Source organism: Grammomys surdaster, unplaced genomic scaffold (assembly GCF_004785775.1).
Source record: "Grammomys surdaster isolate TR1022 unplaced genomic scaffold, NIH_TR_1.0 231, whole genome shotgun sequence".
Taxonomy (NCBI): domain Eukaryota; kingdom Metazoa; phylum Chordata; class Mammalia; order Rodentia; family Muridae; genus Grammomys; species Grammomys surdaster.
The window spans coordinates 4,627,978-4,655,610 of record NW_021604676.1 but is presented as its reverse complement, the minus strand read 5'-3'; the positions used below and the strand labels follow the sequence as shown (position 1 = coordinate 4,655,610).

Below are 27,633 nucleotides of genomic sequence, written 5' to 3'. Positions count from 1 at the left end.
GAGACAGATATAGAAAATCACCAGAACAGGAAGTTTTTAAGTCATTACAGGTGTCAATTTTTATATTCTGTCTTTCCTTTTATTATCAATAGTCAAGAGTTAGCCTGATTTCAGGTTGGTAGGGCTCTGTAATCTATGAATGAATGGCAATTTTGAATGAGAAGCAAAATAAATTATTAGCCATACGTACTGATATGCTGAGAAGCCCCCAAATATGCTGGCCAATGGCTAAGCCAGAAACTGTCTACAGGCTTCAACTGGGCATTTTAGATTCTTCAGGTAAGTGATCTTACCTAATGGGAAATGGTGTTGAAGCAGGCTGCTCTGTCTTTGAGGACTAATAATCAGGTAGGCCATTTTTTGTGGAGATGCACAAAATGATGTGAATTTTATACTATGGTGCCACCCATGTACACACAGACATGCTCATAGGGCTTTGGGATCTTTCTCATTCTGTTCTCTGCACTGTTTCATTACAAATAAGTGCTGGTTGCAGTTCATTGAAGCACTTGACTAATAAGTTATAATTTGAAATTTGGAATTTATAAATGGGGAGACAGTGAGGACAAAGATGCTGACTGGGGCTGGGCTGTTGCTCAGTGGCAGAGAACTTGCCTACTCTGTGCAAGGCTCCAGGTTCAGTCCCCAGAGCATCTGTATACAATACACACATGCATGCACACACACTACTGTATTGGCTGAGGGCAACTTATCCATAGATTAGCAGCTATGGTTTCTCAGGCTGAAGAAGCAAAGCAACTCTACTCTTTGGTTATTTGTAGTATGTGTGGTCAAGTAATCTTGGTTTGTCCAATGTATGGGAGATATATCTACCTAGGAATAGTGCCATAGCTACTTAGTTATAAGATTTATGCAGGTATAAAATTTCTATAATGATTTTCAAGTTAGTGTATAAAGCAAATATGTTATTTTTCATAAAAACAATTCATAAAGATAAAGAGCTGTCAAGGGTTAGGTAAATCCTGATTGTGTTATGATGGGCAACAGGGTTGACAACCTAGTAGAGAACTACAGTGTAATTCGGAACCAATACAGAGGCTGTATAATTTGGACTGGACCATCAGACAGGGCCTTAGACTGCTGGACCCCAGACAACTGGAGAATGTGATATGGTCCCACTCAGCAGCACCAACATTACCAAGAAGCTCCAGAAATATAAGATCATCTGAGCTAGAAGCTGTGTTTTATTAAGTTCCTTGGCTGATTCTTATGTAACCCAAATTTGAGACCCATAGACTTCATGAAATGAGTGGATGCTTTTTCCAGAAGCGTGTGTGTTATTTCAGATCCTTGCACAGTGTGTTTGGGGAGGGGGGAGGGGGGATCCTAAATTGATACTGAATAAGGAAAGTGTAGTGAGGTTAGTAAAAATGCAAGTGTGTACCTGGTGAGCGCCTGAAAGATTAGCAGCCAGATAGATGAAACCCCCAGCATGCCTGACTGGGAAAGGACTGGTTCAGGAGGTGTAGGAGTGAGCAAGAACCTGGTGGGGGTGGAGAGTAGGTGGGAGCTACAGAGTGGGGTAAGAGGGTCGTAGTTACTGCTCTATTGCTGTGAAGAGACAACATGACCAAGGCTACTTCTGAAAGAAAGCACTTGAAGCTTGCTTATAGTTTCAGAGTTAGTCCATGACCATTAAGATAGGGAACACGGCAGCAGGTAGGCAAGCATGGCACTGGAGCAGTAGCTGTGATCTTACATCTATTCCACAGGTTGTAGGCAGAGTGAGAAAGAGAGAAACCGGGCCTGGCATGGGCTTTTGAAACTTCAAAGCCTACTGTCGGTGGTACATGTCTTCTAAGAAGGCCACACCTCCTAATCCTTCCCAAACAGGTTCAACAACTAGGAACAGAGTATTCAAATATATGAGCCTGTGGGAGTCATTCGTCTTTAAACCGCAATGGTGAGGGAAGCAGAGACCTTTAGGTAGGGAGCCATGGGGGGCTATGAACACCTCACTGAGAACATACTACCCAGAACTTCCTGAATAACTCTGATTTCATGTCCTTTTTCATTTGCAATAAAAGCCCACTTCAATGTATAAATAAATATAATTATACTTTTATGCCTTACAAGAAAAAAATTACAAGTCATAAGAAGTTCTTTATTGGACTTTATTTTCTGCTTTCTTGTAAGTGGTCACTCAGTCTACGTTGCCAAGTTGGCATCGTTTGAAGGGACGCTGGCTTTTAATAAGTCAGGACCAGGAATCACATTTACTGTAATTTTCCTAACATTTGTCTGAGTCAGTCATAATATTCAAACTTTAAGTGAACAGTTCAGTGGTGTTAGTTTGTTCAGAGTTTTGTGTAGCCAGTTCTATAGAATTCTAAACTAAACCCTGTAACTGCTCATGCTGCTCCCACTTCTCCAGTCACTGAGACTGTCAATCATCCTTCTGCTTCCTTCTTCTGCATATTTCATATCAGTGGATCATGCACCCTCTAGCCTTTGTGCTCAGCGTCTTTCATTGGGAATAATGCTTTCACAGTTCACTTCTGCTGACATGTATTTTATTCCTGTTATAGCTGAATAGTAAATTGTTATATGAACTGACCTCGTTTTCAGTCCAGCCTGCTAACCATCACACAATGGAACCTACATGTACCGTGCTTCCTTCTTTGATCCATTGATGAGCCTTTAGGTTGTTCTAGCTTTTGCCCGTTGAGAACACTGTTGCCACAAGCATTCATCTGTGATGACAAATGACTTCTTGCTTTCCCTTCCTCGTCAAAAGATGGAGGTCAGACCACATCATTCCAGCTTCTCTCATTTAACATCTTCACTTTATTCTTTAAAAACAGTGTTTATCTTTATTTAATATATATGAGTGCTTGTCTGTCTGTATGTCTATGAACCACATGTATTCGTGGTGTCCTTGGAGTCCAGAAGAGGGCACTAGATCCTCTGTGACTAGATGGTTGTGAGCCACCATGTGAGTGCTGGGAATCAAGTCTAGGTCCTCTGGAAGAGCAGCCTGTATCAATCACTAAGCTATCTCTCTAGGCCTTTCATTTCATTCTTACCCTTGTGTCTTAGTGTTTTACTGCTGTGAACAGACACCATGACCAAGGCAACTCTTATAAGGACAACATTTAATTGGGGGCTGGCTTACAGGTTCTGAGGTTTAGTCCATAATCATCAAGGCAGGAACATGGCAGCATCCAGGCAGGCATAGTGCAGGCAGAGCTGAGAGTTCTACATCTTCATCTGAAGGCTGCTAGTGGAAGACTGACTTCTAGGCAGCTAGGATGAGGGTCTTAAAGCCCACACCACAGTGACACACCTATTCCAACAAGGCCACACCCACTCCAACAGGGCCAGACCTTCTAATAGTGCCACTCCCTGGGCAGAGCATATACAAACCATAACACCCTGTATTAGTGACTTTCCTGTTGCTGTGATAAAAACACCCCCAGCCTTGCTTTCTACAACATACATCTCCCTTGGACTGGTTCCCCTCCTTGTATGCAGCTCATCCTCAGCAGATGTCTCATAGCTCTGGCATCTCTAACATCTTGGGGTCTCCTTTGCAATTCAGGCTTCACATTGACAGCAACATGCTATGGTCTCTCAGAGCTTCCTGTCCTCTCAGGGCTTTTATGCAGGGACTTCCATAAAACATAGTCCTTGGCCTTAAAGGATCTCTGAGACAGGGGAGGAGGAGTCCATGACCAGTTCACTCTTACATCAGTTCTACGTGGGCAACACAGCTAAGTTTGGCTGCCAACCTGGGATGGAACCTGATCCCCTTAAACCAATAGTGTCTGTTTCCAGTTGCTTTCAAGGAACAGAAAACTTCCTAGGTTTTCTTTCAAAAGTTGGAAGCTTAGCTGGGTGTGGTCCTTCCCTGGACACTCTTCCCTTTATTCCAGTGCCCTCTCCTTAAAGGCATCAATCTCAACAATTACAGCTTCTCTTCCAGTACCTACCCTGGCTTCCCACTGCTGCTTTTCTCTCCAATCTGTCTATTTTTATTTACTCACTCTTTTTTTAAGTTGTAGACCTGAATAAGAGTAATTAGTAATAACTAGGCTAAAGAGTCCATATTATGCTGCCTTGAAATTTCTTCTGTCAAAGAAAGTAGTCTACTACTTGCTAATTTAGCCTTGGGCAAGTTCTTAGGCCATGGATAGAAAGCAGCACTTTCTTTCTTTTTCTTTCTTTTTTTTTTTTTTTTTTTGCTAAAATACCATAAGACTGATCAGTTACTGTAAAAATTTTTGCTTCCCCCTAAAACCCCTTGACCCAGGCTTCCACTATCTGCATTTTTTCTCAGCACAAGAATCTTAGAGGCTCCTACTAGAAATACCCACTGAACTATGCCAACAACCTTTGACCACTTTCTAGTCCAAAGTTCCAATGCATTTCACATTCCTCCAGAAAACCTCAGCAATATCAGCATTTTTGCCACAACAGCCTAGTCTCTGGGACCAACTTTTTATTAGCCATTCATCTGTTGTGATTAAACAGCATAACCAAAGCAACCTATGGAAGACAGTTTGTTTTGGCTAATGATTTCAGGGGCATATATGCCTGTCATGGCAAGGAGGCTTGACAACACTTGGAAGGCATCTCACATCTTCAAATGCAGTTAAGCAGAGAGAGAGGGAAGGAGGGAGGGAGGGTGAGGAAAAGAGAGAGAGAGAGAGAGAGAGAGAGAGAGAGAGAGAGAGAGGGAGAGGGAGAGGGAGAGGGAGAGAGAGAGCATGAAAGAGCTAACTGAAGATGGAGTTAGAATTTTAACTCTCAAAGCTGGATCCAGTGACAGCTTTCTTTAGCAGTGGTATGTCTCCTAACCCCCCCCCCCCGTCAGCACCACAAACTGGGACCAAGTACACAAATATCTGAATCCATGAAGTGTGGTCTTATTCAAATCACTGTACATCCCAAACCCTGGCTTAGCTCCTCAGTGAGTAAGTACTAGTTGGAGGTCCTATTTTATATATCGTATGTCATTTATATAGTTTGGTATTGACCATGAACACAGCCAAAAAGATTTGGGAAGATTATTACTACACTGTAGTTAGTTGTATTAATCCTACGCCAAGGATCTGATATTCACAAATGACATTTTTAAAATATAAATGTTGAGTCCTTGTGGATACATGGCAGGTCCCCACCCTTCCATTTACCAGCTGTTCTGGTTCTGCACACACTATCTATGCTTAGTCCCACAGGGCACTGACATTGGCAGGAATTCTTCAGGCCAGTTTTGTCCTAGAGACAGACCGTAGCAGTTCCTGAAAGTCTCCATTATCATACAATGTATTGGCACCACAGTAACTTCTGAGCTACAGTTATTTTAAATTATTTTCACAATTGGACTGGAGAGATGGCTCAGCAGTTAAGAGCGCTGGCTGCTCTTCCAGAGGTCCTGAGTTCAATTCCCAGCAACCACATGATGGCTCCTGACCATCTGTAAAGGGATCTGATGCCCTCTTCTGGCATGCAGCTGTACATGCAGACAGGGCACTCATACATCAAACAAACAAACAAACCAACACACAAATAAACAAATAAAAATTAAAAAAAATTTCAGTAATCACTATTCTCACATATACAAAATGTTCCAAAAACGTATATTCCAATTCAGTCCTTGTGTGTCCATCCAAAGTGTGGGCTTCTCCTTGGTGGTACACCCCATCTCATCCTCACCCTGCAGTTTAGGGTGATGTTCTCTATGGAATCGGCCTCATGAGAAACAAAGGTCCTCAGATGTGACCAACCAACCTTCTATTTGAAGGATTAAAGTTTTAAAGTAACCATTGTCCTTAATACCATCCCCCTTATTCCTTGGAGCTAAAAAGTCCTCCTGGGCACAGACTTACAGGCCACACTCAGTGAGCACAATCTCAGTAAGATCTGTGGGAAAATCTGTCTTTCACAAAGGTAATCTGGGGAGGGATCGAAGTCCCTCAGCACTGTGTAGGGGGTGGAGGGAGTGGCTCCTGGATTGTGATAAGAAACAGAAACAAGCTCATAACTGCTGAAGCTCATAACTGCTGATGCAGAGGCCATGAAGGCGTGCTGCTTACTGGCTTGCTCAGCCTGCTTTCTTATAGAACCCAGGACCACCAGCCCAGGAGTGGCATCACCCACAGTGGGCTGGCCTGTCCTCCCACCAATCACTAGTTAAGGAAATGCCTTATAGCCGGGTCTTATGGAGGCATTTATCAATTGAGTTTCCCTCCTTTCCAGTGACTGTAGCTTGTGTCAAGTTGGCATAAGACTTGCATTTGTTTCTCAGAACCCACATGATGGCTCATTGATATCTGTACCTCCAGTTCTGGAGTATCTGATGCCCTCTTCTGATCTCTGTGGGCCCTTTGTGTCTGTGATGCATAGATACAGACAAAATGCTTGTCTACATAACATAGAAATAAATAGGTCTTTAAAAATTAAACAAAGCTATTAAAAGTAGTTTATACTACTGAATACTGTGTTGTGGAGAGAGAAACACACACACACACATTGGTGGGGAGAGATAGAGGGAGAGCAAATACAAGTTACAAGCTCAATAAAGAATGAATTTTTAAGGGAAAAAAGGACAAGTGCTAACAAATGTGCGTTGAAGAATTATTGCTGTTTGTTCATTGTTTATACATAAAGAGTGGTGTGTGTGTGTGTGTGTGTGTGTGTGTGTGTGTGTGCCTGTGTCTGTGTAAGATATTTATGCTTACTTCTGTATCATATGCTTTTCTCTTGCTATAATAAAGCAACTTATGGAAGAAAGAGTTTATTCTGGGTAATAGTTCCAGAAGGGAAAGAGGGTAAGTCCCTAATGTCAGGAGAGGGATAGCAGCAGGCAGCCAGAGCAGCAGGCTGAGAGCTCATGCCTCCGATCACATACAGAACATAGAGTAAACTGGATGTGATGCAAAGCCATAAACTCTCAATGCCTACACCCAGTCACGGACCGCCTCAAGCAAGGCTTCACTCTCTAAATGTTCTATAACCTCCACAAATAGTGCCACCAACCAGGGACCAAGGGCTCAAGTACATGGGTCTATGAGGGACATTTCTCAGTAAAATCTCCACAGTGGGATTACCAGTCTTCAAACTGGCCTAGTGTTTATATCAGGTCAGCCTTTTCTGCTCCCTAGGGGCCTCCGGTCAGCTGTCAGGAGGCTCAGCCTTAAAGCTGCTTGGGGGTTCGATGCTTCACCTTGCTTTTCCTTCACCCTCACATTCAGTCTCTATCAGAATGTCCTTCCTTCTGTCACCTTTCCTCTTCATTTTGAGTTAGATGTGAATTCAAATCCTCACTCTAACTCACGCATGACCCTTTGGACAGCAGCAGGAGAAACCTGGTAGTAGGAGGGCAATCTCTGCTTCCTAGAGTCATTGAGAGGGTGAATGGAGGCCACATACAAACAAAAAGCAAAACTTGTGGGGAGCTCCCTGCTGGGTCCTTTAAGTTTTTACTGGCTCGGCTTAAACCTCTTTACTGCCTGTGGGTATCAGTGAAGTGAGCTTTTGGTAGAGATCAGTGGACTGTGACATAGCCTGCCAATTGCACGCTAGCCTTTTGATGTCATCTCACACCAACACACTGACTCCTTACTGAAGGAAACTGGGCAGGAGCACAGAAGCATATGTTGAACAAGCCCCAGTGCTGACCTCAAAGAAGAGAAAAACTTGTTGAACCCTCACTTAAGGCCTACTCTAGCGTAGCCACAGCCTTTTCTCTATCCTCACACTAAGCATCGGTCTACTGAACACTTTTCTGACCCCAGAACAGATACCCTAGCTTGCTCCTGCTTGTCTTCCTGCCTCTTTCCCACCCTGTACTTCAGCTCTAAAGGTTTCCTCTGTCCAGGGTCTGGTTTTACCACTTTTCAAGTCCATAACTCTGAAAGTTACCTTTCCCAAGAAGCCTGCCTGCCCCTTCGCTGGCTCTTCCAAATCTCTTTCCCCATGCATGGCTGACCAGGACTCAGTGTCTTGGTTTACTTTCTACTGATGTGATAAAATCCATAACCAAAAACAAACTGAGGAGAAAAGCGTTTGTACGTCTCAATGGCAATACATTATTGAGAGAAGCCAAGGTAAAAACTCAAGCAGGACATAAACACGGAGTCTTCACAGCAACACAGGGTTTTGATGATCCCCCCAGGAGAACGGCATTACTTTTCTTTTCTAGCCATCCCCATCAGTTACCAGTGCGCACCTCTTTACCAGTCAGATTTTCCCTGTAGGCCTGAGGCACACAGGTGGCCTTCCCTTAGGAAGCCCAGTGTCTGAAAGTTCTTCTAGATCCTGCTTCTCTTCACTTCTTTGAGTGGATCCACAGATTTTGTACAGGAAAAAGATCCAGGAAGTGATTTCTCCTGAGAAAAGTACCAGCTTAACACAGAGCACTGTGAAGCCCCTACTGTCTTCTCTAGTCAGTCACTTGTAGGCTTTGCATAATTTCCCCAAAATGTGTCCATGTTTCAAATACACAAGGCAGCTGTTCTGTGTAAAAGAATGTCTCATCCTTAAAGTGATGCCCTTTTCTAGTTCCCTTAACCTTCAAAACCTTTCCTTCAGACTTTTCTTCTGTTTCACGTCTTGGTGTCTATGCTTTTATTTATCTCAGAGAAAGAAGGCTCATTTTAGCCTACAAATCATGGCTTAAAATGGTCCTACAGCTTCATGCCCTAGAAAATAAGATGCTGAGCCATTCTACATAAATGAGCATGCACAGGCAAGAACTAAATAATTAAATTATAAAATAGATTTGTAGTCTTAAGCATTAATGTTAATTGTCTCAGTTACACTTTTTTCTTATTGTTTTTTAGAACTTTGTATATGTAAAACATTAAAAGTGAGTATTATAGGCTACTGTGTAAAGTTTCAATTTATCTAAGCATTACATTAAAATATCATAATTTTACCCAGGAGCAATAAAAATTACATAATCAATTCAGTAATGTAATTTAAACAGCAAGTTGCTGCAATGCCCTCTGACTGCCTCAATTTTACCACTCCTCATTCTCTGAAGAGCTGTCTTGTAGCAGGAAGGGAAAGAGGAGGAATAGAAGAAGGAAAGAGAAAAGGAGGAGGAAGAAGAGGGAGGAGGAGGGGAAGAAGGAGGAAGAGGAGAAGGAGGGGGAAGAGAAGGAGGAGGAAGAGGAGGAGGAAGAGGAGGAGGAGGAGGCAGAAGAGGTGGTAGTGGCCAAATCACCCACGGGTGGGATCTTGCACAAACTCTCAGATGTAGTACCCAGCAGTACCCACAGGACACACCATCTTTAGTAGCAGCTAGTTAGTAGGATAGATAATTTTATCTTCACCTTTGCTGAAACAAAGCCAAATATATAAACCAAAGAGTAAATATATCTTACAAAGCTACGTGGGCCTGTGGCACAGATCTACAGTCCCAGCTACTCAGGACGTTGAGGCAGGAGGATTCAAGCTCAAGATCATCCTGAACAACATAGTGAGACCTCAGATCCTGTCTTAAAAAGTATGAAGAGGTCTGTGGCTGTAACTCAAAGAACTTGTTGAACAGGAATCCTTAAGTTCAATCCTCAATGTTGCAAAGGCAGAATGAAAGTAGGCAGTGATGCCTCTGTTCCGTTTACTCAGGAGACTGCCAAGTAGAGACAGGCGGGGCTCTACGCCTACTTTTGTTCTTCTGTTTCACCCAGTCAACTTGGACTTCTCCTTAAATCATAACTTAGCCCAACAGGGATACTTGTGAGTGTGAATGAGATGTCCTGGTGTGACACCAGCAAGATGACAGGTGTTGAAGGAATTTGTCCTTTCAAGAACTTCCTGGCCCACACTTGTAAATACAATGCTTGGGAGACAGAGGGAATAAAGAGGGAAAACTCAAGGCCAGCCTGGGCTACATAGTGAGCCTTGTTTCAAAAAAGCAAAAAACCAAAAAACCTGACCTGACCAAGCACTTCCCATCTTACGTATCTAGACCCTGCTTCCTGGCCTCGCTGACATGGCCCTGGACCTTCTTTGGAGCATTTCTCTCTCCTGACCTCTTTAAAACTAAAACTCTTCTTTGCTCAAGGGCCAGGTCAGATCTGCTTTCCTCCTTTGATTGAAAACATTCCCAGGCCGATTGTGTGACCCTACTGTCTATAGTCCCACCTGAGAGACATCCTCTTTTCTGTGACTTTCCATGTCATGATATCCAAGAGTATAATCCAAGGACTGGGCTAGTTGAATGAACTTCCTGCTGAAGGTTGTATTAGAATATTCTGCTGTCACCTTAGACTCAGCAGGCACACCCCAGTGTCAGCAGCGTCCATAGGATGTTCAAAACAATGCCGCCTCTCCGGTTTCTGCAACAAGGACCTGTGGACCCATGACGCAATTTCAAAGTACGTGTCACTATCCAAAGATCATGCCTCTCTCACAACATCTGCCCTTTGCCACAGACCAGCTTCCAGTGTCTTCAAGAGTCACAGTTGCCCATCATCAGCTGCCCAGCCTGGGGTTCAATGTCTACTTCCTTTCTTTTTCTAGTTATTACGGTCTTTGACATAATAATTATTTCATTTTTAAAACGTTTCATTTTACTCTCAGCTACTTGTATATGTGTGTGCCATGTGCTTGGAAGCTGGGAAAGGATATTAGATTCCACAGAGCTGGAGTTACAGGTGGTTGTGAGTCACCTGTTGCGGGTCCTGGGAACTGAACTCTGGGCCTCTGTAAGAGCAGCACGTGCTCTTAACCACTGTGCCATCTCTTCAGCTTCTATCAACTCTTCCTTTATAGCATCTTGTGTCTCTCCCCATTGCCCTTCAGTTCTTACTATCACCATCATAATTCATATTTTATTTAAAGGATTCCAAAGCCAATGATTTGTGTCTCAACCAAGCTTCTGCTCCCAAGTGGAGTAGTGCAAAGGCTTGGAGGGCCTATAGCATTGGCCATAAAACCTAGATGTTCTCTGAGCATGCTTCTTCATTAATGAAATAGGCTTTGTAGATGCCACAGGACTATCCCAAAAGCCCGAGATTCACAGTAGCCTCTATCGGTTGGCCTGTTTATAAGTCGTTTGAGTTAAATCTATGTGAGGCACACCTGGAGTCTTCTGTTTATTCAAAGTGGTCTGAAGGCCCTGAGACATAAAATTCAAACAATCTTTATTCATCTGCTGTTTATTAGGCTGGAAAGCATCTGGCCAGATGTTCTTCTACATGCTTACACTGCAGAGGCGAGCAAGAACTCTCTCTCCTGTAGGCACTGGACTTATGTACAACTGGGAGGTGGACTGAGAACATATACATATATACACAACTTAGAATCAGCTTCTGGAGGAGCCAGGCTAGAGAGTGGTAACAGGAGCACAGGAGCAGACTCACACCTTGCAGCAGAAGAAGAACATTCTGGAGGAGCCAGGGCTAGAGAGTGGTAACGGGGGCACAGGAGCACTCACATCTTGCAGCAGAAGAAGAACATCCTGGGCCGAGGAGCAGAAACTGAAACAGCACTGGCAGAGCATACTTGGAATTCTGAGGACAGTAAGAGTCCCATGTGACCCGAGCACAGAGCCAAGAATACAGGAAAGGATGAAGAGATACCACTAGGGTCAAGTCACTGCAGTATTTTTAGGCCAAAGAAAGGAATTTAGAATAGACATTGATCTTAGTTTTGAAAACTGAGAAGAACATGCAGGCGATTAAAAGATAAAATTCCAGGCAAAGGCAACGTCACATGGAATGGAAACAGCCGATGCTGGCCTCCCATTAGATCTTTGGGGAAATTCCCTAAGGGGTGGTGATAGTAGGCCAAGGGTAAGGAGAGCTTAGGCTGCCAGGGAGGTCAGAGCCCAACCTGACCAGGCTCTTGGTTTCTCTTGGGTGGTTGGTGGCTTGAGTGTGCTAGGCAGGAGGTCCTATTGGAGACAAGGGGCTGTCATTCCGGTCCCGTGTCTCTGACAGAACAGTTATGAGTTCAACCACAGAACGCACTGCAACTTTTAGGTTCTTCCTCAAGGTCAGAGGTAGAAGGCACAGGAAAATGCTGCTACCTGAGACGGAATCAGTTTCAACTAGTGAGACATCTTAGGCCCCTCACAGCAGGGAGGTTGAAGGAAGAGTAAACTCCTGAGCAAATGAACAGTTTTGAAAGAGATATTGGCAAAAAGTGAGAAAACAATATTCTTGGTTAGGAAACCGGAAGCTAAGTTAGAATGGTTGGACCTAAGTCAGACGAACACCCTTTGTGTTCTCTGAGGAAAGCCTGGGCCTATGGGCCTCAAGCAACCTTCTTGTGATGGTATTTGACTACAGTGTGTCCACCCTACTCTATGAACAATGCCCAGCACCACACGGTGATTACTCTGGTACAGAGCTAGGAATTCTTTGTGTTCCATACTCAGGTGGCCTTTGACACAGTCCAAATAGTCAAGGTTAATCTTCACTGGCTCTCTGGTCCTCTGGGGCCAGAAGGTTGCTGGAGTCTCAGGGATGGTAGCTGATATGGACTAGTGTGCTACTGCTGTTTAAGCTATGTCCAGGCCCTCACTCTGAGCACTCAGCACATGTTTCTGCAATAAAGTGATGTAGTCTGCAACAGGCCAAGATAGACCTTACTTCTGAGAGGGGAAGTGTAGAAATTGCTCTTTTGTCTCTGACCACAAAAATAAGAAAGTGATTTTAGAGTATTTTGACTAAAGGAAGACTCTGTGGTCATGAGAAACAGGTGCGTGTCACCCCACACTGTGACCATCATGTCCTCCCATGCCCTTGAGCCATATTTATCGACATTTTCTATATGCTAGGTATCATTTGAAATGCCGTGGCTACAGCTAATGTTTCCTAATTTAAATACCGTATGGGTAAGTAAAGGTCATCAGGAGAAACCCTTCCCTCCTGTGGCATACCCTGGTAGCGAGTTCCTACTGACCAGCCTGCAGCGCAGCGGATGGAGGGGAGGATCTGGTGATATCATTCAGGAATTCCAGAACCTGTCAAGTAGTTCTGACTGTTAATCAAGGAAGAACAGATACATAGCTGGTTTCTCCTAAAGTAGGTACACTTCAAAATAGAAAAAGAGTTGTTTGAGCCAGTGACCACTCTGCTTCAGCTTTTCTGGACTGTGTCAGTTTCCTAGGTCTGCTGTAGCAAAGATACAACAAACTAGGCGTCTTCAAATAGCAGAATGTTGTTCTCTCCTAGTCGGAGAGTAACAGTGGAAAACCAAGGCACTGGCAGGGCATGTTCCTTTGAAGTCACATGGAAGAATTCTCAGGATTCTTCTCTTTTCTGGTGGTGTCTAGAGATACATCCTCAGCTTATAACATTAATTTCAATCTTGGCCTCCATGGCCTTCCTTTTTGTATGTCTGTGTGCCTCCAATATTTAAAACAACAACAACAACAACAACAACAACAACAACAAAAACCAGGCAGCAGTCGTTGGTGGGCAGCAAACTCTGATGGAAAGAAAAGTCATTGGGAGAGAGTAGACATTAGATTTAGAGTCCTTAACTTAGTTATACCTGCAAAAACTTGTTTCCAAATAAGGTCATGTTCACAAGTACTGGCAATATGTGTGAGTGTGTGCATTTGTGTGTGTGCATTTGTGTGTGTGTGTGTGTGCACGAGTGTGTGTGTGTGTGCATGTATGTGTGACAGTGATGAGATTATGTCCTGTAACTAGAGCTTAAGCCATATGGAAATCAACCTGGGAACTGAAAGGGATCATGGCTGCTAGCCACAGTATCCACTAACTGGGAACTGTTGGTTAGCAGCCCTAGTGTGAGAAGACAGGATCCTCTGCAGAAGCCCTGGAGCAACCATCCATTCATCCTGCTCTGCTTTGGTGTGTATATGGCACATACATTAACAGATATTATATAGTATGCATGATATTCTTAACCCTATTTCATATACGAACAGTACATCAACAACGTGCTCTTGACTTTATAAGTTGTTTGGAAAAACAGTTTTTAACAATCTACATGAAGGGTGCTCTGTCATAGAGCACCCACATCATTTCTTTCTTACTATGCTTTAGAGGGTCATTTCCTTCCTCCCTTCCTTCCTTTTCTTCTTCCTTTTCTCCTTCCTTCCTTCCTTCTCTTCATTCTCTCCCTTTCTCCTTCCCTCCCTCTCTCTCTGACTTTTTCTGTTTGTCTGTCTGCCTTCATTCTTTCTTTTTCCTCTTTCCTTATTTATTTATTGGTTTTTCAAGACAAGGTTTCTGGGCTGGAGAGATGGCTCAGTGGTTAAGAGCACTGACTGCTCTACCAGAGGTCCTGAGTTCAATTCCCAGCAACCACATGGTGGCTCACAACCATCTCTAATAGGATCCAATCCCCTCTTCTGGTGACAAAAACAGTGTACTCATATGTATAAAATAAATGAATCTTAAAAAAAAAAAGACAAGGTTTCTCTGTGTAGCACTGGCTGTCCTGGAACTCTCTCTGTAGACCAAGCTTCTGTCAAACGCGCAGAGATCTACCTGCCTCTGTCTCCTGAGTGCTGACATTATAGGTCAGTGTGCCACCATGCCGGGCTCTAATTTTCTTTATTGTAAATAATGGTGGGAAGAGGATCTTTGAATAGATATAAATACACATTTTGTAGACATTACATTTCTAGTCACCTTTTCAAGACAGGCCACAAAACAGAAGGCACGGGCAAAGATAGGGATATTTTAAAGCAAATGGCATTGTGCTTTAAAATTGGGAACTTCCCTTCTGCTTCATGAAAGCCAGTATTGGCTGTTGTACTGGCAAACAAGATTTGCTGTGAAAATCAATCCCACTTGAGCCTTTGGTTTATGTTGTATGAGTTTATATTGTTCCATATGTTCATTGCAGTCCATTCTTTAAAATATTTTAACTATGTATTTTTATCTTTAACTGGTAAAACACATATAAAACCTAAGTTTATCACTTTAGCCATTTTTTCATCCTCACCTTCATTCTTCAGTGCACAGCTCTGCAGTGAATACATTAATAATGCTGTTCAACCAATTTCCACCTCACAGAACTGAAATCCTAGACTCAAACAACTTCCCATTCTTTCTTCCCACAGTTCGTGGCAACTACCATTCACTTTCTGTCTATGAATCTGACTGCTCGCCTCACTTTATATAAGTAGAACAATACAGTATTTGTTCGTTTGTGACTGGATATTTAACAGCATACTGTCTTTAAGATTCATTCATGTTTTAAAACCGACCAGTATTTCCTTCTTTTTAAAAGTTACCCAATATTCCACTGTATGTAATATTCCATCCCCCCCACCCCCACACACACATTGGTCTATTGTTGGATGTTTGTGTTACCCTAACTCTGGCTAATGTGAATGATGTTGTTCTGTATAAATACATCTTGAGACCATGCTTTCAAGTCTTAGAGGATATGTGCATGTGCAGAATTAGATTTGTTGGATCACGCAATAATCTTACTTTTAATTTTTTGAAAGACTTCAGTGCTCCCCTATTCTGAAGGGCTTTGAAGAAATAACTCTTCTATGCTCTGCATTGATCTTGGACTTAACTCCATGGCAGCTAGACCATGGAAAAGTCTGTTACGGCTCTACTGACAGTTTCAAGGACATAGCATTCTCCTTTCCTTCCTGAACAACCCATACAATAAAACATGGAGAACTGAAAAGAACAGATACAGCCTCCTGGCCATTTCAGTTACTCCTCCAGGTAGCCTGCAAAGTTGGTTTCCCGGGACCTTTACAAGATCAAAAGGCCCAGGGATGCTACAGCTACTGCCAAAACGATGTTCATCAGACAGAGCCTGATCTTCTGCACTGCCATGTTGGTGCCGTGGGAACTGGCTAGGGTAGTTTCCCAATCTGTGCTGTTAGCAGTGTGGCATAATACAATACATTATATTAATTATTATACTAATTAAATATATTGCAATCTTTTTTGGCAATTTGTATCTATTGCTGAACACTCTGATGCTGCATCATCTCTAAACACACTGGCAACATGGCAGCATCTACCTCCTCGGAATGATGAGACTGGGAGGTAGCAATGTTATGTGACCATGAGGTGATTCTCTTGTAGACTCCACAGAAGCTCACAAAGGCCATGAGAAACACAAGATACTCACAGGTAACAGGGAGCAGGGGACTTACGTCCTGGAATCCACCTTGACTTCCCATTGGTAGACGTTTTCTACTTGCCATCTCCACTGACTTCATTGCAAATGCACACACACCAGGCTTATGTCTTCACGGTCACGGGTTGATGGGGTGAACATTTTCTCCACCCTTGGAGAGACCAGTAGCAGGAGGCACTGTGGCTTGCTTAGGAGGGATATATTTGCTTTGCACTCCTACTGTCTAGCAACTGGCCTCAGGTCCTCCTGGGACTTTCTCATATGCACCATTGGCTTCAAGTACATAAAGGATAGATACCCTTTCTCTGCAGAAAAGGACTTCAGTCTCACAGTCCTCATGCCTTTTGTTCAAGAATAGTCACCATCGCTTGCTCCAGACTCTAGGAAGATGTTTTCCTGGGTGTTTTTCTTTATGGGAATGACAGGCAGGGCTGGGGCTTGTGTTAACTGAGCACCTTATGCTGGGCACCTGGCCAGATGACCCCTTCCTGCTTGAATGACTTCACCAGGCATGTGTTATTATTTCCATGTTTATGGAGAGCAAGGGGGAAATGGGGTCACAAAATAGGTTTGGATTCCAGAGAATCTATTCATTTTGATAGCAAGGAAGATTCTGTGGGGTATAATTTTTTGTACTCCATTGAACTTTGTCCAGAAATATATCTTTGTCGGGAGATGCATGTAGCAGATACTCACTTGAAGTAAGTTTACATGAAGTTACGAATTTATTGGGTTGGACATTTGTCAGCCCTTTAGGATATAAGGAAAGTTGGACAACCATGGCCCTAGCCTCAGGAGTCCTGGGGCTTTCTCCCTAATGTCTCCTCATGGCTGGAAGCAGTAACCCGTACCTGTGTGCTGACACAGGCCTTTGGTGGCTCTGAGGTGCCTTTCTTGCGTTAGTTAGGCATTTGCCTCTAATCCAGTCAGCCATGACCAAGAATCATAAAGTAAGAGCAAGACCTATAGGAGTTAATTCTGTTGATCAATAAATGGTTCCGATCGCTAAAGAACCAAACCACAACTATAACAAAGACCCAATTTGAGCTGAGTGCCTATTGGGCTTGGCTATAACTCAGTAAATGCTTATGGCCTGGTATGTTTGGGGCTGGGGAGGTATATTTATTACTCTCCATAAAGTGCTTTGAGAACCTTGACTGAATAATGTCTTTTGGACTGTTAGTGTAATTCCCAGGCAGGGGTTCATAAGGTCATACACAGCCAAGAAAAATATGTGACATTTCTATAGTCCAGTTGTCCCTTTGTTTACAGCCATAGGGAACAACCAGGAAAGGAGAACTGAACTATTTATTCTCCAATGCTTGCTTTCAGGGGGCAGAGGAAATGGGACAAACATTTGTAGACAGGGCCATTGTGTTTGCTGCTGGCTGCTGTCCAATCCTTATGAAAAGGATGCTCTCACCAAGTAGATGCTTTGTTTCCCCATAAGAAACTGTTTTCTGTCTGGAGAGCGAGCCACATTTCTTTGTTTCTAAGGTTAATAACCCAGATGCATGAGGCACTTTGTCTCCCTTCAGAGCAACCTGATTTTGTGGTTCATGGGGGTTCTGGAGCTTCTGCCTTTTCATGATCCTGGAAGGCTGCAGGTATATCGACTAGTCTTATACTGCCACCATGGGGGCACTGCTGGAATTTCAGGGGACGTAGAAAGCTTTGTTCTAGTCAGATGTCAATTTTCAGAAGTGAAAGCAAGTTAACTTTACTTTATGTTATTCAACTCAAACAATACTATATTTAGTTATAATTTATTAAAAACCACAAAGACACAACCTGCCTTCGGGAAGTCTTTGGAGGGGTAGATAGCTTCGCCACGTGTGTCTGAATTACTTTAAATAGGAGTCTCCGGAGATCCATAGACTGAAGGCTTGACTCCCACATGTACTCTTAGAGGGCCCTAGAGAGGTAACTGGATCAGGAGTGTTCTAAACTCACTACAGAAAGTGGGTGACGCTCTTGGTGAGATGAGGGCTATTAGCATATGGGGCCAAGCCGGAGGAAGTAGGCTACGGAGAGAGCACCGTTGAAGGCTGTGTCTCCCCTCACCCCTGCTCAGGAAGAGCATCATTTGAAGGCTGTGTCTCCCCTCACCCCTGCTCAGGAAGAGCATCATTTGAAGGCTGTGTCTCCCCTCACCCCTGCTCAGGAAGAGCACCACTGAAGGCTGTGTCTCCCCTCACCCCTGCTCAGGAAGAGCATCATTTGAAGGCTGTGTCTCCCCTCACCCCTGCTCAGGAAGAGCACCACTGAAGGCTGTCTCCCCTCACCCCTGCTCAGGAAGAGCACCACTGAAGACTGTGTTTCCCCTCACCCCTGCTCAGGAAGAGCACCACTGAAGGCTGTCTCCCCTCACCCCTGCTCAGGAAGAGCACCACTGAAGACTGTGTTTCCCCTCACCCCTGCTCATACTATCTGCTTTCTGCCTGCCACAAGGTGAGTGGCTTTGCTCTAGCACATGCTTAGCCATGATGCTGTCTCATGATGGCTCAGAAACAAAGTGGACAGAACCCTGTGAAACTGCAGGCACAAAGAATCCGAGTGGGTTTTCTTTGTGTTTCTCCAAGCAAAGACTACTAGCTTGATTTACCCTACAGGCCCAACATTTCAGTCTTTTTTTTTTTTTAAGATTCATTTATTTATTATATATGAGTACACTGTAGCTGTCTTCAGACACACCAGAAGAGGGCATCAGATCTCATTACAGATGGTTGTGAGCCACCATGTGGTTGCTGGGATTTGAACTCAGAACCTCTGGAAGTGCAGTCAGTGCTCTTAACCAGAGCCATCTCTCCAGCCCCATTTCAGTCTTCTAAGCTACAAGTGTAATGAATATCTCCAGCTCAACAGTAGAGTTCTTACTGAGGCCCTGGGTTGGCACACACACACACACACCCACACACCCACACACCCACACACACACACACACCTGACAGAACCCATTTCACCAAATTTAGTCTTGATAAAATGACACAGATTGTTTCAGTCAGTAGTATTTGGAAATTATTCAATGAAGGACTGCTTTGTTGCTATTATCTGGCACTGACTTTGCCTTTGGGCAACCTTATCCAAGAAAAAGAGTGTTGTGGGTAAACTTGCTCAAAACCCATTGAGGTCAGCACCCAACATGCTGCTAGAGAGGATGCACCAGAAACCCTTGGGAAGTTGGAAGAAATAAGTAATGACACCAGCATTGACGCTAATTGCCAAAATGGGGATGAAATAGTATTTTACTTCCTTGACCCTTCGGAATCAGAGAATCATAAAAAGTATATTCATCCTCCCCTCTCCCTCCATGGAGCAACCAACTGAGTGTTTAAGCCACTTTCAAATTAAACTGTGAGTCACTGGAAGGGTAACCAGAACCTAAGGTTTTCCATAAATCACCCAGTGGTCTTTATGTAGCATCATCACCAATGATCAGTCAAGATCGACTTTGACTGGACTAGTTATGAAGTTAGTTCATCCGACTATGTGTTAGTCTCTTTCCCAGCAATGGAAACAGTGATACCCTATTGTAGAAGGCTGTAATAAAGATCAATGAAATGATGTGTGTTAAGCATCTAGAATTGCACATCACTGATTAACCAGTATGACTGTCAGCAGAGATGATTGTAGATGAATCCAGTTATAGAAAGCAATACAGCCTTGCTAAACATGGCGCTGGCCAGCGTGTTGCAGCGGCCGATGCTGGTGAATCAACACAGGTTTTTTGGACTTGGAGGTCGTGCAGATCTGCTGGACTTGGGTCCCAGGAGTCCTGGAGATGGGCTGAGCCTAGCTGCACCGAGCTGGGGTGTCCCAGAGGAGCCACGAATTGAAATGCTTCACAGAACAACCACCCTGGTCTTCAAGTTTCATCATGGAGTCATTGTTGCAGTGGATTCCCGGGCCACAGCAGGCACTTACATTGCTTCCCAGACAGTGAGAAAAGTGACAGAGATCAACCCTTACCTTCTGGGCACCGTGGCTGGGGCTGCAGCAGACTGCAGCTTCTGGGAGCAGTTGTTGGCTTGGCACTGTCAAATCTATGAGCTTCGCAATAAGGAATGCATCTCTTGTTTGCAAACATGGTGTATCAGTACAAAGGCATGGGGCTGTCCGTGGGCACCATGATCTGTGGTTGGGATAAGAGAGGCCCTGGCCTCTACTATATAGACAGTGAGGGGAACAGGATCTCTGGGACCGCCTTCTCGGTGGGGTCAGGCTCTGTGTATGCCTATGGCATTATCGACCGAGGCTACTCCTATGACCTGTAAGTGGAGGAAGCCTACAATCTGGCCCGCCGAGCCATCTACCAAGCGACCTACAGTGATGCCTACTCCAGAGCAGTCAACCTCTCCCACGTGCGGGAGGGTGGCTGGATCTGTGTCTCCAGTGACAATGTAGCTGATTTACAGGAGTAGTGTATCCATCCCCTGAGGGAAGGTGGATGTGGCTGTTTGCATCTGGAGGGTGGCTCTCCCTGGTTATAATAAATAATAGTATCCTGTTCCCCCCCCCAAAAAAAAAATAAAGTAATACAAAAAAATCCCATGCATACTCTAAAATTTGTCTCCAATGTATGTGGCTGTCCAGACTGTCCAGTATCATCTGTGGACTTCCCGAGTCTTACCGGTACCGTTCTTTGTGTGTTACCATTGCACATGGCTCTGTCACTTTTGTAGGCTCGTGTATTCATTATCCTAGTCAAGTCTCTAAGCAATCCATCATCCACAGAAGCTCTTGCACTGGCTCACCCATTCTAACCACACCAATCACTCGCTCTCCTCTACCCTCTGTGTCTTAAGACCCGAGGAACCTAACTGGCAGTGTTCTGTTGACTTAGCATGATTCACTGGGGACTCGTGGTTGCTGCTCAGATCAGTACTTCATCCCATTTACTACGACCTCATCTCAGATGATACAGATGGACCACTGTTTGCTTACCATTCCTTGAAGGTCAGCTGAGCTGCTTCTTCTGTTTGACTACTAGGAATAAAGCTGCTATAAACAGGTCCTTGTATAAACAGGAGTTTTCATTTCTTTGGAACAAATACCCTAGAGCACAACATCTGCGTCGAATGGCAATTACATGCTTAGCATCAGAAACTCTCAAACTGTTTCCCAGAGTGGCTGTTATCACTGTCCTGACCAGCAATGTAGCTCCACTAGTTCTTATTTCAGCATTTCTGGTAAGCTGAAGTAACATTTATTGTGCCATATCCTTTTGTCTTTCCCTAGTAGCTAGTAATGTTGAGTGGCTTTTCATGTGCTTGCTTATCTGTCAATTGTCTTACCTCTTTGGTAAAATATTTCTTCATATTTTTCACACATTTTATGACCAAATTGCGTTCACTAATGAGTTTTTGTGAGCTATCACTATTGCTACCTTTTCACATGTGAGATACAAAGACTTTGGATGTTTAATTTTTAGCCTAAAGTAGTACCAACATTGGATTCTACATTACCCACTTCAGTAAAAGCCAAAGAGTACACAGACTCTTATGACTTCAAGACTTACTGACTCATACAACTTGAAGACTCTTACGTGACTCTCATGAGTACACACGAACCGTGACAGTGTAGATCCATGCTTCGCTGTAATATGTTAGAAATATGCACTATGGTCATTGAGAAATATGTAAAGATGAACTTTTAGCAGAAACCAATGAGTTAATAGTGATGAGAAAACTACATAGCGTAAACCAGGAAGAAATGCGCATGAAAGGACTGGGAAACAGCAGAGACAAAAAGAGAACAAAGAGGTTGCTGTACCGAGGCCTGGCCGAGCCATAAATGCCCACGGATGAAATAACTGTCATTAAAATATTTTACAAATGAAAGCCTAATGATGAGAGGCTTTATGGGCTGTAGCTTAGTTAGAAAACCAGATAGGCATATAAAAGAATGGAAGAAATGTCATGAAAGTGCCATCTAAAGAGATGAAATGATATCGTGAAAATATCATCTAAAGAGAGCTGATGTGACTATATTAATCAAAGTAAAGTCCAAAGCAGAAATGATGTGAGGGGAGGGAGGAAGAGAAGGGGGGGTTGTGGGAGGAATGCTGTTATAGTCAGCTGCAGTGAAACTGACTGAGCAGGTGCATTTCAACCCTAGAGGGCAAGGCAGCTACCCACACAGGTCAGGTACTTGGGAAAAACCAAAGTGGACTAGATGACCCCCGTCACCTTGGATACCTCACCCCAGGTATTCAAAGAAAAACAAAGAATAAGAGCATAGAGGATTTGAACATTGCCAACGGAGATCGCTCACCAAAGGTGCCAAGTAGACATTGTATGGAAGTGGATATGGGATAGTCTCCATGAAAGGCCAGTTGTTAAAGAGGTTTTTAAAAACTGCAGAGCACTGAAATAACTCAGAATATTTTGTGAGCAAAGACATTATGCTAGACATCAAGAATAATTATCTAGGAAAATGCTCAAATATTCTGAAGTCAAGCTACACACTTCTAAATAACACCTAGGCAGAGGGGTGAGTTGGAGGCTAATTTAGGAAAAGGAAGAGGAAGAGGAGGAGGCACTTACTCTGTATACGTTCAACAGGTTCTCTCCCCTGGGCTTGTTAACTTCTCTAACTGTGGGTTTTGAGCACCATGTTTACAGCACTAGGCATTGGCTCCCTGCTGTGGAGCAGGCCTCAAATCTGACCCAGTGGGGACATATCTTGCCTGGAATGTGGGTATTATCACATGCAGAGTCTAGACTGCCACTGGGTAAGATGACTGATGTCTTTTTCTCCTCCAGCAGCCTATACTGCCCCTTCTGGCACTACAAAAGCCAGTAAGCTAGCAAGCCAGCAGGGAAAGAGCTTCCTGGACAGTATAAGATGAAGTTTTCTGTGTCCTGCAACCAAAGCATGGAGTCATCTTCAACAGTAGAGTCTTAACCACCCTGCGGGGCACCCAAGAACAATGGTCATCACCTGCATCACTTTGGGTACCTCTGAAGCCTCTCTGATCTGTAACCCATACAAAGAATCCTGTGCCTGGCACTGGAAATTTTCACTTAGTAACTGTCTCCTCGGCACTGTTCACTAATGTGAAGTACTTCCACCCGAACGCCTTTAAAGCTATTAATCAGCTTACAAGGCAGTGGCGCTTCACAAGGCTTCTTCATACATACAAAGCATGTTTTGTTCACATCAACATTTATAATTTGGCTTATGACCCTGAATGCTGTTTACATTGCAAAGCTCACGAGTTGTGGGTCATACTTGCTCTGTCTAGGAGTGAAGAGTATGACACAGGCTAAAATTTGCCTGGTTTAAAATTTAGCAGAACAATCTAGACATACACTGAAGACCAGTGCTCATGCTTTAAGTTGACGTTATCTGTAACTTGGACGTGAAGTGGCAATAAGTCTTGTATTCAAGTCATCTGCAGACAGACAAGCAATACATAGGAGCTTACTAGCAATGCAGAAATGAAGACTCTAGGTTACGTAGACTACAGCGCTAAGCGCTGCTCAAGATCATTTAAGAAGTTTCTGCCCTAAGTGTACTGCCCAGAGGAAGGTGAGCAGGGGAAAGCTCTTTGGGGACACACTCCTTCAGTAATGCTCTTCCACATGGCTTTTCCTTCATTTACAGCGAAAATTGATGAAAACCCAGCACACCAATATGTGTTCTCATCTTCTAGTTCAACAACTGAAACACCTGTATATCATGATCTCAAATAAAGCACACCCATTTTCCCTCCTAAATTATCACCTTAAATGGAGCATGCTTAGAAATGTCTCTGAAATGCCCCTGAAGTACTTTTCTGAATGAGGTCTCTGAACAAAATAGAATCCTTTTGTGCTTCCTCCTTTGCCTGGAGAGAGCACTGTTTAGGAAGTAACCCTCTACACTACTGGTATGTCTGGGCTGTACTTGTCCTCATGCTTTCTACGCATGAAGGTGTAGACCAACAAAAACATACTCCATGAACTTGGTGTGTGTGAGGGGATGGGGTGGGGAGGGGACACTGATCCAGACAGATTAAAAACAGCTCTGCAGGGTTTGTTGGTTCCTCTGCCCAAGTGTCTCCAGTGTAGACTACATTTGTCAGGTCATCACTGGCCCAGTGACATGAGACCGGCTGAGAGGAAAAGAAAGCTACAGTCCAGGTCTTGTGAAGGCCACTGAGGGAGCCCCGTCTTTCTTAGTAGTCCTCCTCTTAGAGGATCGGAAAGCTGAAATGATGGAGTAATAGCACACAATCTAGCCTTGCTAAAATCCTCCCAACCAAGGGCAGGCAAACTGGCTCATGATTTAACTGTTGTAAGTGGGGAAAGGCAGGTGGGTCTCTATGAGTTCAAGGCCAGGCTGATCTACATAGTGGGTATAAACCAGTAGCTGGTGACATAGTTAGAAATAAAAACAAAACCTAAAACAACAACAATACCCCCAATCCAAACTAAACACCCTGAAAGACACTCATCCACGTACTACCTTTGAATATGAATCCCATTCTTTTATCTTCTCATACCATGAACATTTTATCCTTTTTCAACCTAATTTACATAAGAGAACTGTAGAAAAAATACTTTCTTTAACTTTCCGAAGTAAGGTAGAGAGCCAATTCTAGTATTTAAAGCTTTAAGCGGCTTTATTGCAATCTTTCAAAATTAGTATTACAGTGTACATATTTATATCTGTAAAGCTTGGCTTCATCTACAGTACAGTTGTTTTAGAAGTAGTTAAATTTAGTTAACAAAAGATAACACAAAGCTAAAGCAATCTATGAAACAAATTATTTACAATTAAACATTTAGGGTCCTGATTCACAAAAATTAGTGCATTTCATGATTGATTTGTGAGTTTTATAGAGAAAGCAAGCAGGATGCAGAATACTCCCCAGGGAAAATCTGGAATGAAATGAATGGCTGTTAGAAGATAGTCTGCAAATCTGCTACGGCAAACTAGAGAAAGGGCAGGAAATCTTGGCCACTGCACTGAATCGGCCTTCATCAGCACAGAGGTCAGACAGCAGGTGGTAATGGAAGAGCAGACACCATTTGACAGACTGCTTGGTGTACATAGACGGAAACGATTTTCCTTTTCAGATGAAACTAAATATTCTCTGAGTCTGTATATTTAGACAAATCTTAAAGTAGTTTCTTTTCTAAGAGCTAGCAGAGTTCAGTTCAGTGGCGAGAGAGTCGGCTGCTCTGGAAAGGAAACGTCACAGGTAAGGTGCCTTGCCCTCAGAGGGCATCAATGCAATCCAGTGACTTTATGTACATAGCAAAAAGAGGTGACTCAAGAAACAGGTACGAGGAAGCATTTTTTTTTTTCAGTAAATTTCAGTGAATCAGGTCCCAGGTAGTATTAAAAGATTTACAGTAAACATTTGAAACTCTGGAATGCAGGTATTATTGTACAATTTACATTTACAAAACTGCTTAGACAGTAGTTGCTCCAGAGTAAGAATTCAAAATGTACAAGCCATTTCACTATGACTTTAGATACAATGTTATTAAAATACATTGTTAATCATAAAAATACTTTAGTATATACAAGTACAAACTCAGATTTACCTACTGAATGAAGCTTCTAGTCACTTGCAGGCAACTGGTGCAGAAACACAGCAGGCCACCTTGGTCTTCACAGCATCTGAGCGGGCCACGAGTCAGGGCTGCACCTGCCATCCACTCAACAGTGGCACCCCCTCTTTCTGCTGGCTGTCTAGTCTGAAGGGTCGCTTTTACCTCCACTATACTTTGCTTTTCTAAACCCTGATCCAAGCAACTCTGGGCATTCACACAACTCATTTGCAATTTGGTTGCATTTCAAAATGAGGCTATAGTTGATCTCATCAGTGATTACACTGTCTTGCTTGTAGTCAGGATGGTTTGCAATGAACTCTCTCATCCACTTGGCAACAGTCATTAGTTCTCCTGAAGAGAAGAAAGGTGTTTTTAAAAGTAGATATTTAATGAGTAGTGAACACATACATGCCACTAAAATGAGATCAGCATGACCTGGGAGTGTAACGTGGTAAGGGCTGAGAGGAGGGCTTTTATTACACTCAAAGGATTCCTGCTGGGGACAAATGGCAGGATGCAGAACAGCAAGAAGGGCACACACATACACAGATGCCATGTGTCTTACGAGACAGAGTCAGTATCTGTAAGAGCTGGGTTATCCTCCTCCTTGGCCAGAGGGCTATGCCTCTAGATGCTGCTGCTATGTAACTACTTCCTCAAAGGACTATAGGGCCCCTACAGGGATGAGTGGGGGATAAAAAGGGAAGCCATAGATACGACGTCCTGGAGGTGATATGCTGTTACAGATGACCTTTGTCCAGAGGTTTGTAGCATTTGCACTGAGGTTTGCATGGCCTGTTCCCTGTGTAAGTACCAGCAAGGCCAGTGAGTCACTGTAAAGGAGATCTTAAAACTGACGAGGAAAGGGCCTGGGGTTGGGCGGAGGCATTGTACAGGGGCTGAGAGCTGCACACACATCAGCGGTACAGCCTGAGTGAGCCAGGGTTATTTAGCAACAACAAAAGTTAACAATGACGTGCAGTACACACAGATGACACTGGACTGACACTGCAGTCACCACACCTCATTGAAGATGCCACATTTTAAAACACATCACTATTTCATGAGCCAGAAAAGAAAAAAAAAGCTCTCTCAACTCAAGCCTAAGGTTGGTGTATGCAACTGTAGAATCAGTCACATGTGGAAGACTTTAGCGTGGCTAAAGTGTGATCTAGTGTCAAGCATGTTACAGAAGCAAACATAAGGAGGTGGACAAAAGGAAGTAAGTAACTCTACTGTACCAGATGCTCTCTTCTTAATTAGCTTTAGGTAGTTCAGAATACTGCATCGCGTGTCCACATCGACTTCCATGTTCTCAAGATAGGAGTTCAGAATGGGGATGAGTCCAGGAAACACCCCTTCCTACAAGAAGAGCACATTATAAAGCCTGTCACAGTTGGTGGTGCTCACAGGGCAGAGCCCTGTTCCAGCCGTACCTTCCCATTGATGATGGTGTCTATGCTCATCAGAGTGTACTCCTCTGCAGCTGGCTCAGAGCTGCTCTGGGCCTTGCTACACCCATCCACCACAGCGTTGCCACCTGCCGACCAAGGAGAGCACAGATGAGCTTCAGCAGCTTGCTCAGCATAAATTGACCCTAGAACCCCAACCACGTGATACCTTTGCAAATGTCTTTCCTGAAATAAAACATCCCCTGCAAGACAGCATCTCGCTTCTGTGCCACTTTCATGTTCTCGTCAACCTAATGAGAAGAGGAGTCAGAACCAAGTCAGAACACCCTGGATCAAACAGGCCAGTGCCTGCATTGCTCCCCTCAACCCTTCACAGCAGGAAGAACAGACCATGCGCTCATCAGATAGTATCTGTGCAAAACAATGGGAACTTAAGGGAAGCTTACTTTACAAACCAAACCAAACAGAAAGTACGTACCAGAAGTTCCTGGCTCTCTTGGTCTCAAAGTCAGTGTTTACCCTAGGCCCGCCTTGCTCAAGTGAGGGGACTGTTAGGTTTGCAGTATCGGGTAGCTCATATGGGCAGAGTCATCAATGCCATTTGT

At 43.7% G+C, this 27,633-nt stretch overlaps 1 protein-coding gene and 1 pseudogene across 1 annotated transcript in view; one reads left to right on the top strand and one right to left on the bottom strand.

Annotated features, from left to right (window-relative positions):
* Positions 1-19,740: 19,740 nt before the first annotated feature.
* LOC114626248 lies at positions 19,741-20,489 on the top strand (annotated as a pseudogene).
* A 4,163-nt stretch (positions 20,490-24,652) lies between these two features.
* Gclc (glutamate-cysteine ligase catalytic subunit) overlaps positions 24,653-27,633 on the bottom strand; it is a 35,064-nt gene continuing 32,083 nt past the window's right edge. Inside the window, exons 13-16 of the mRNA XM_028773575.1 lie at positions 27,237-27,318; positions 27,053-27,156; positions 26,858-26,978; positions 24,653-25,967 (exon numbers count right to left, since the gene is read on the bottom strand). Of these exons, the coding sequence (XP_028629408.1) occupies positions 25,756-25,967; positions 26,858-26,978; positions 27,053-27,156; positions 27,237-27,318 (519 nt within the window). The 3' untranslated portion in view covers positions 24,653-25,755. The remainder of the gene's footprint in view (positions 25,968-26,857; positions 26,979-27,052; positions 27,157-27,236; positions 27,319-27,633) is intronic.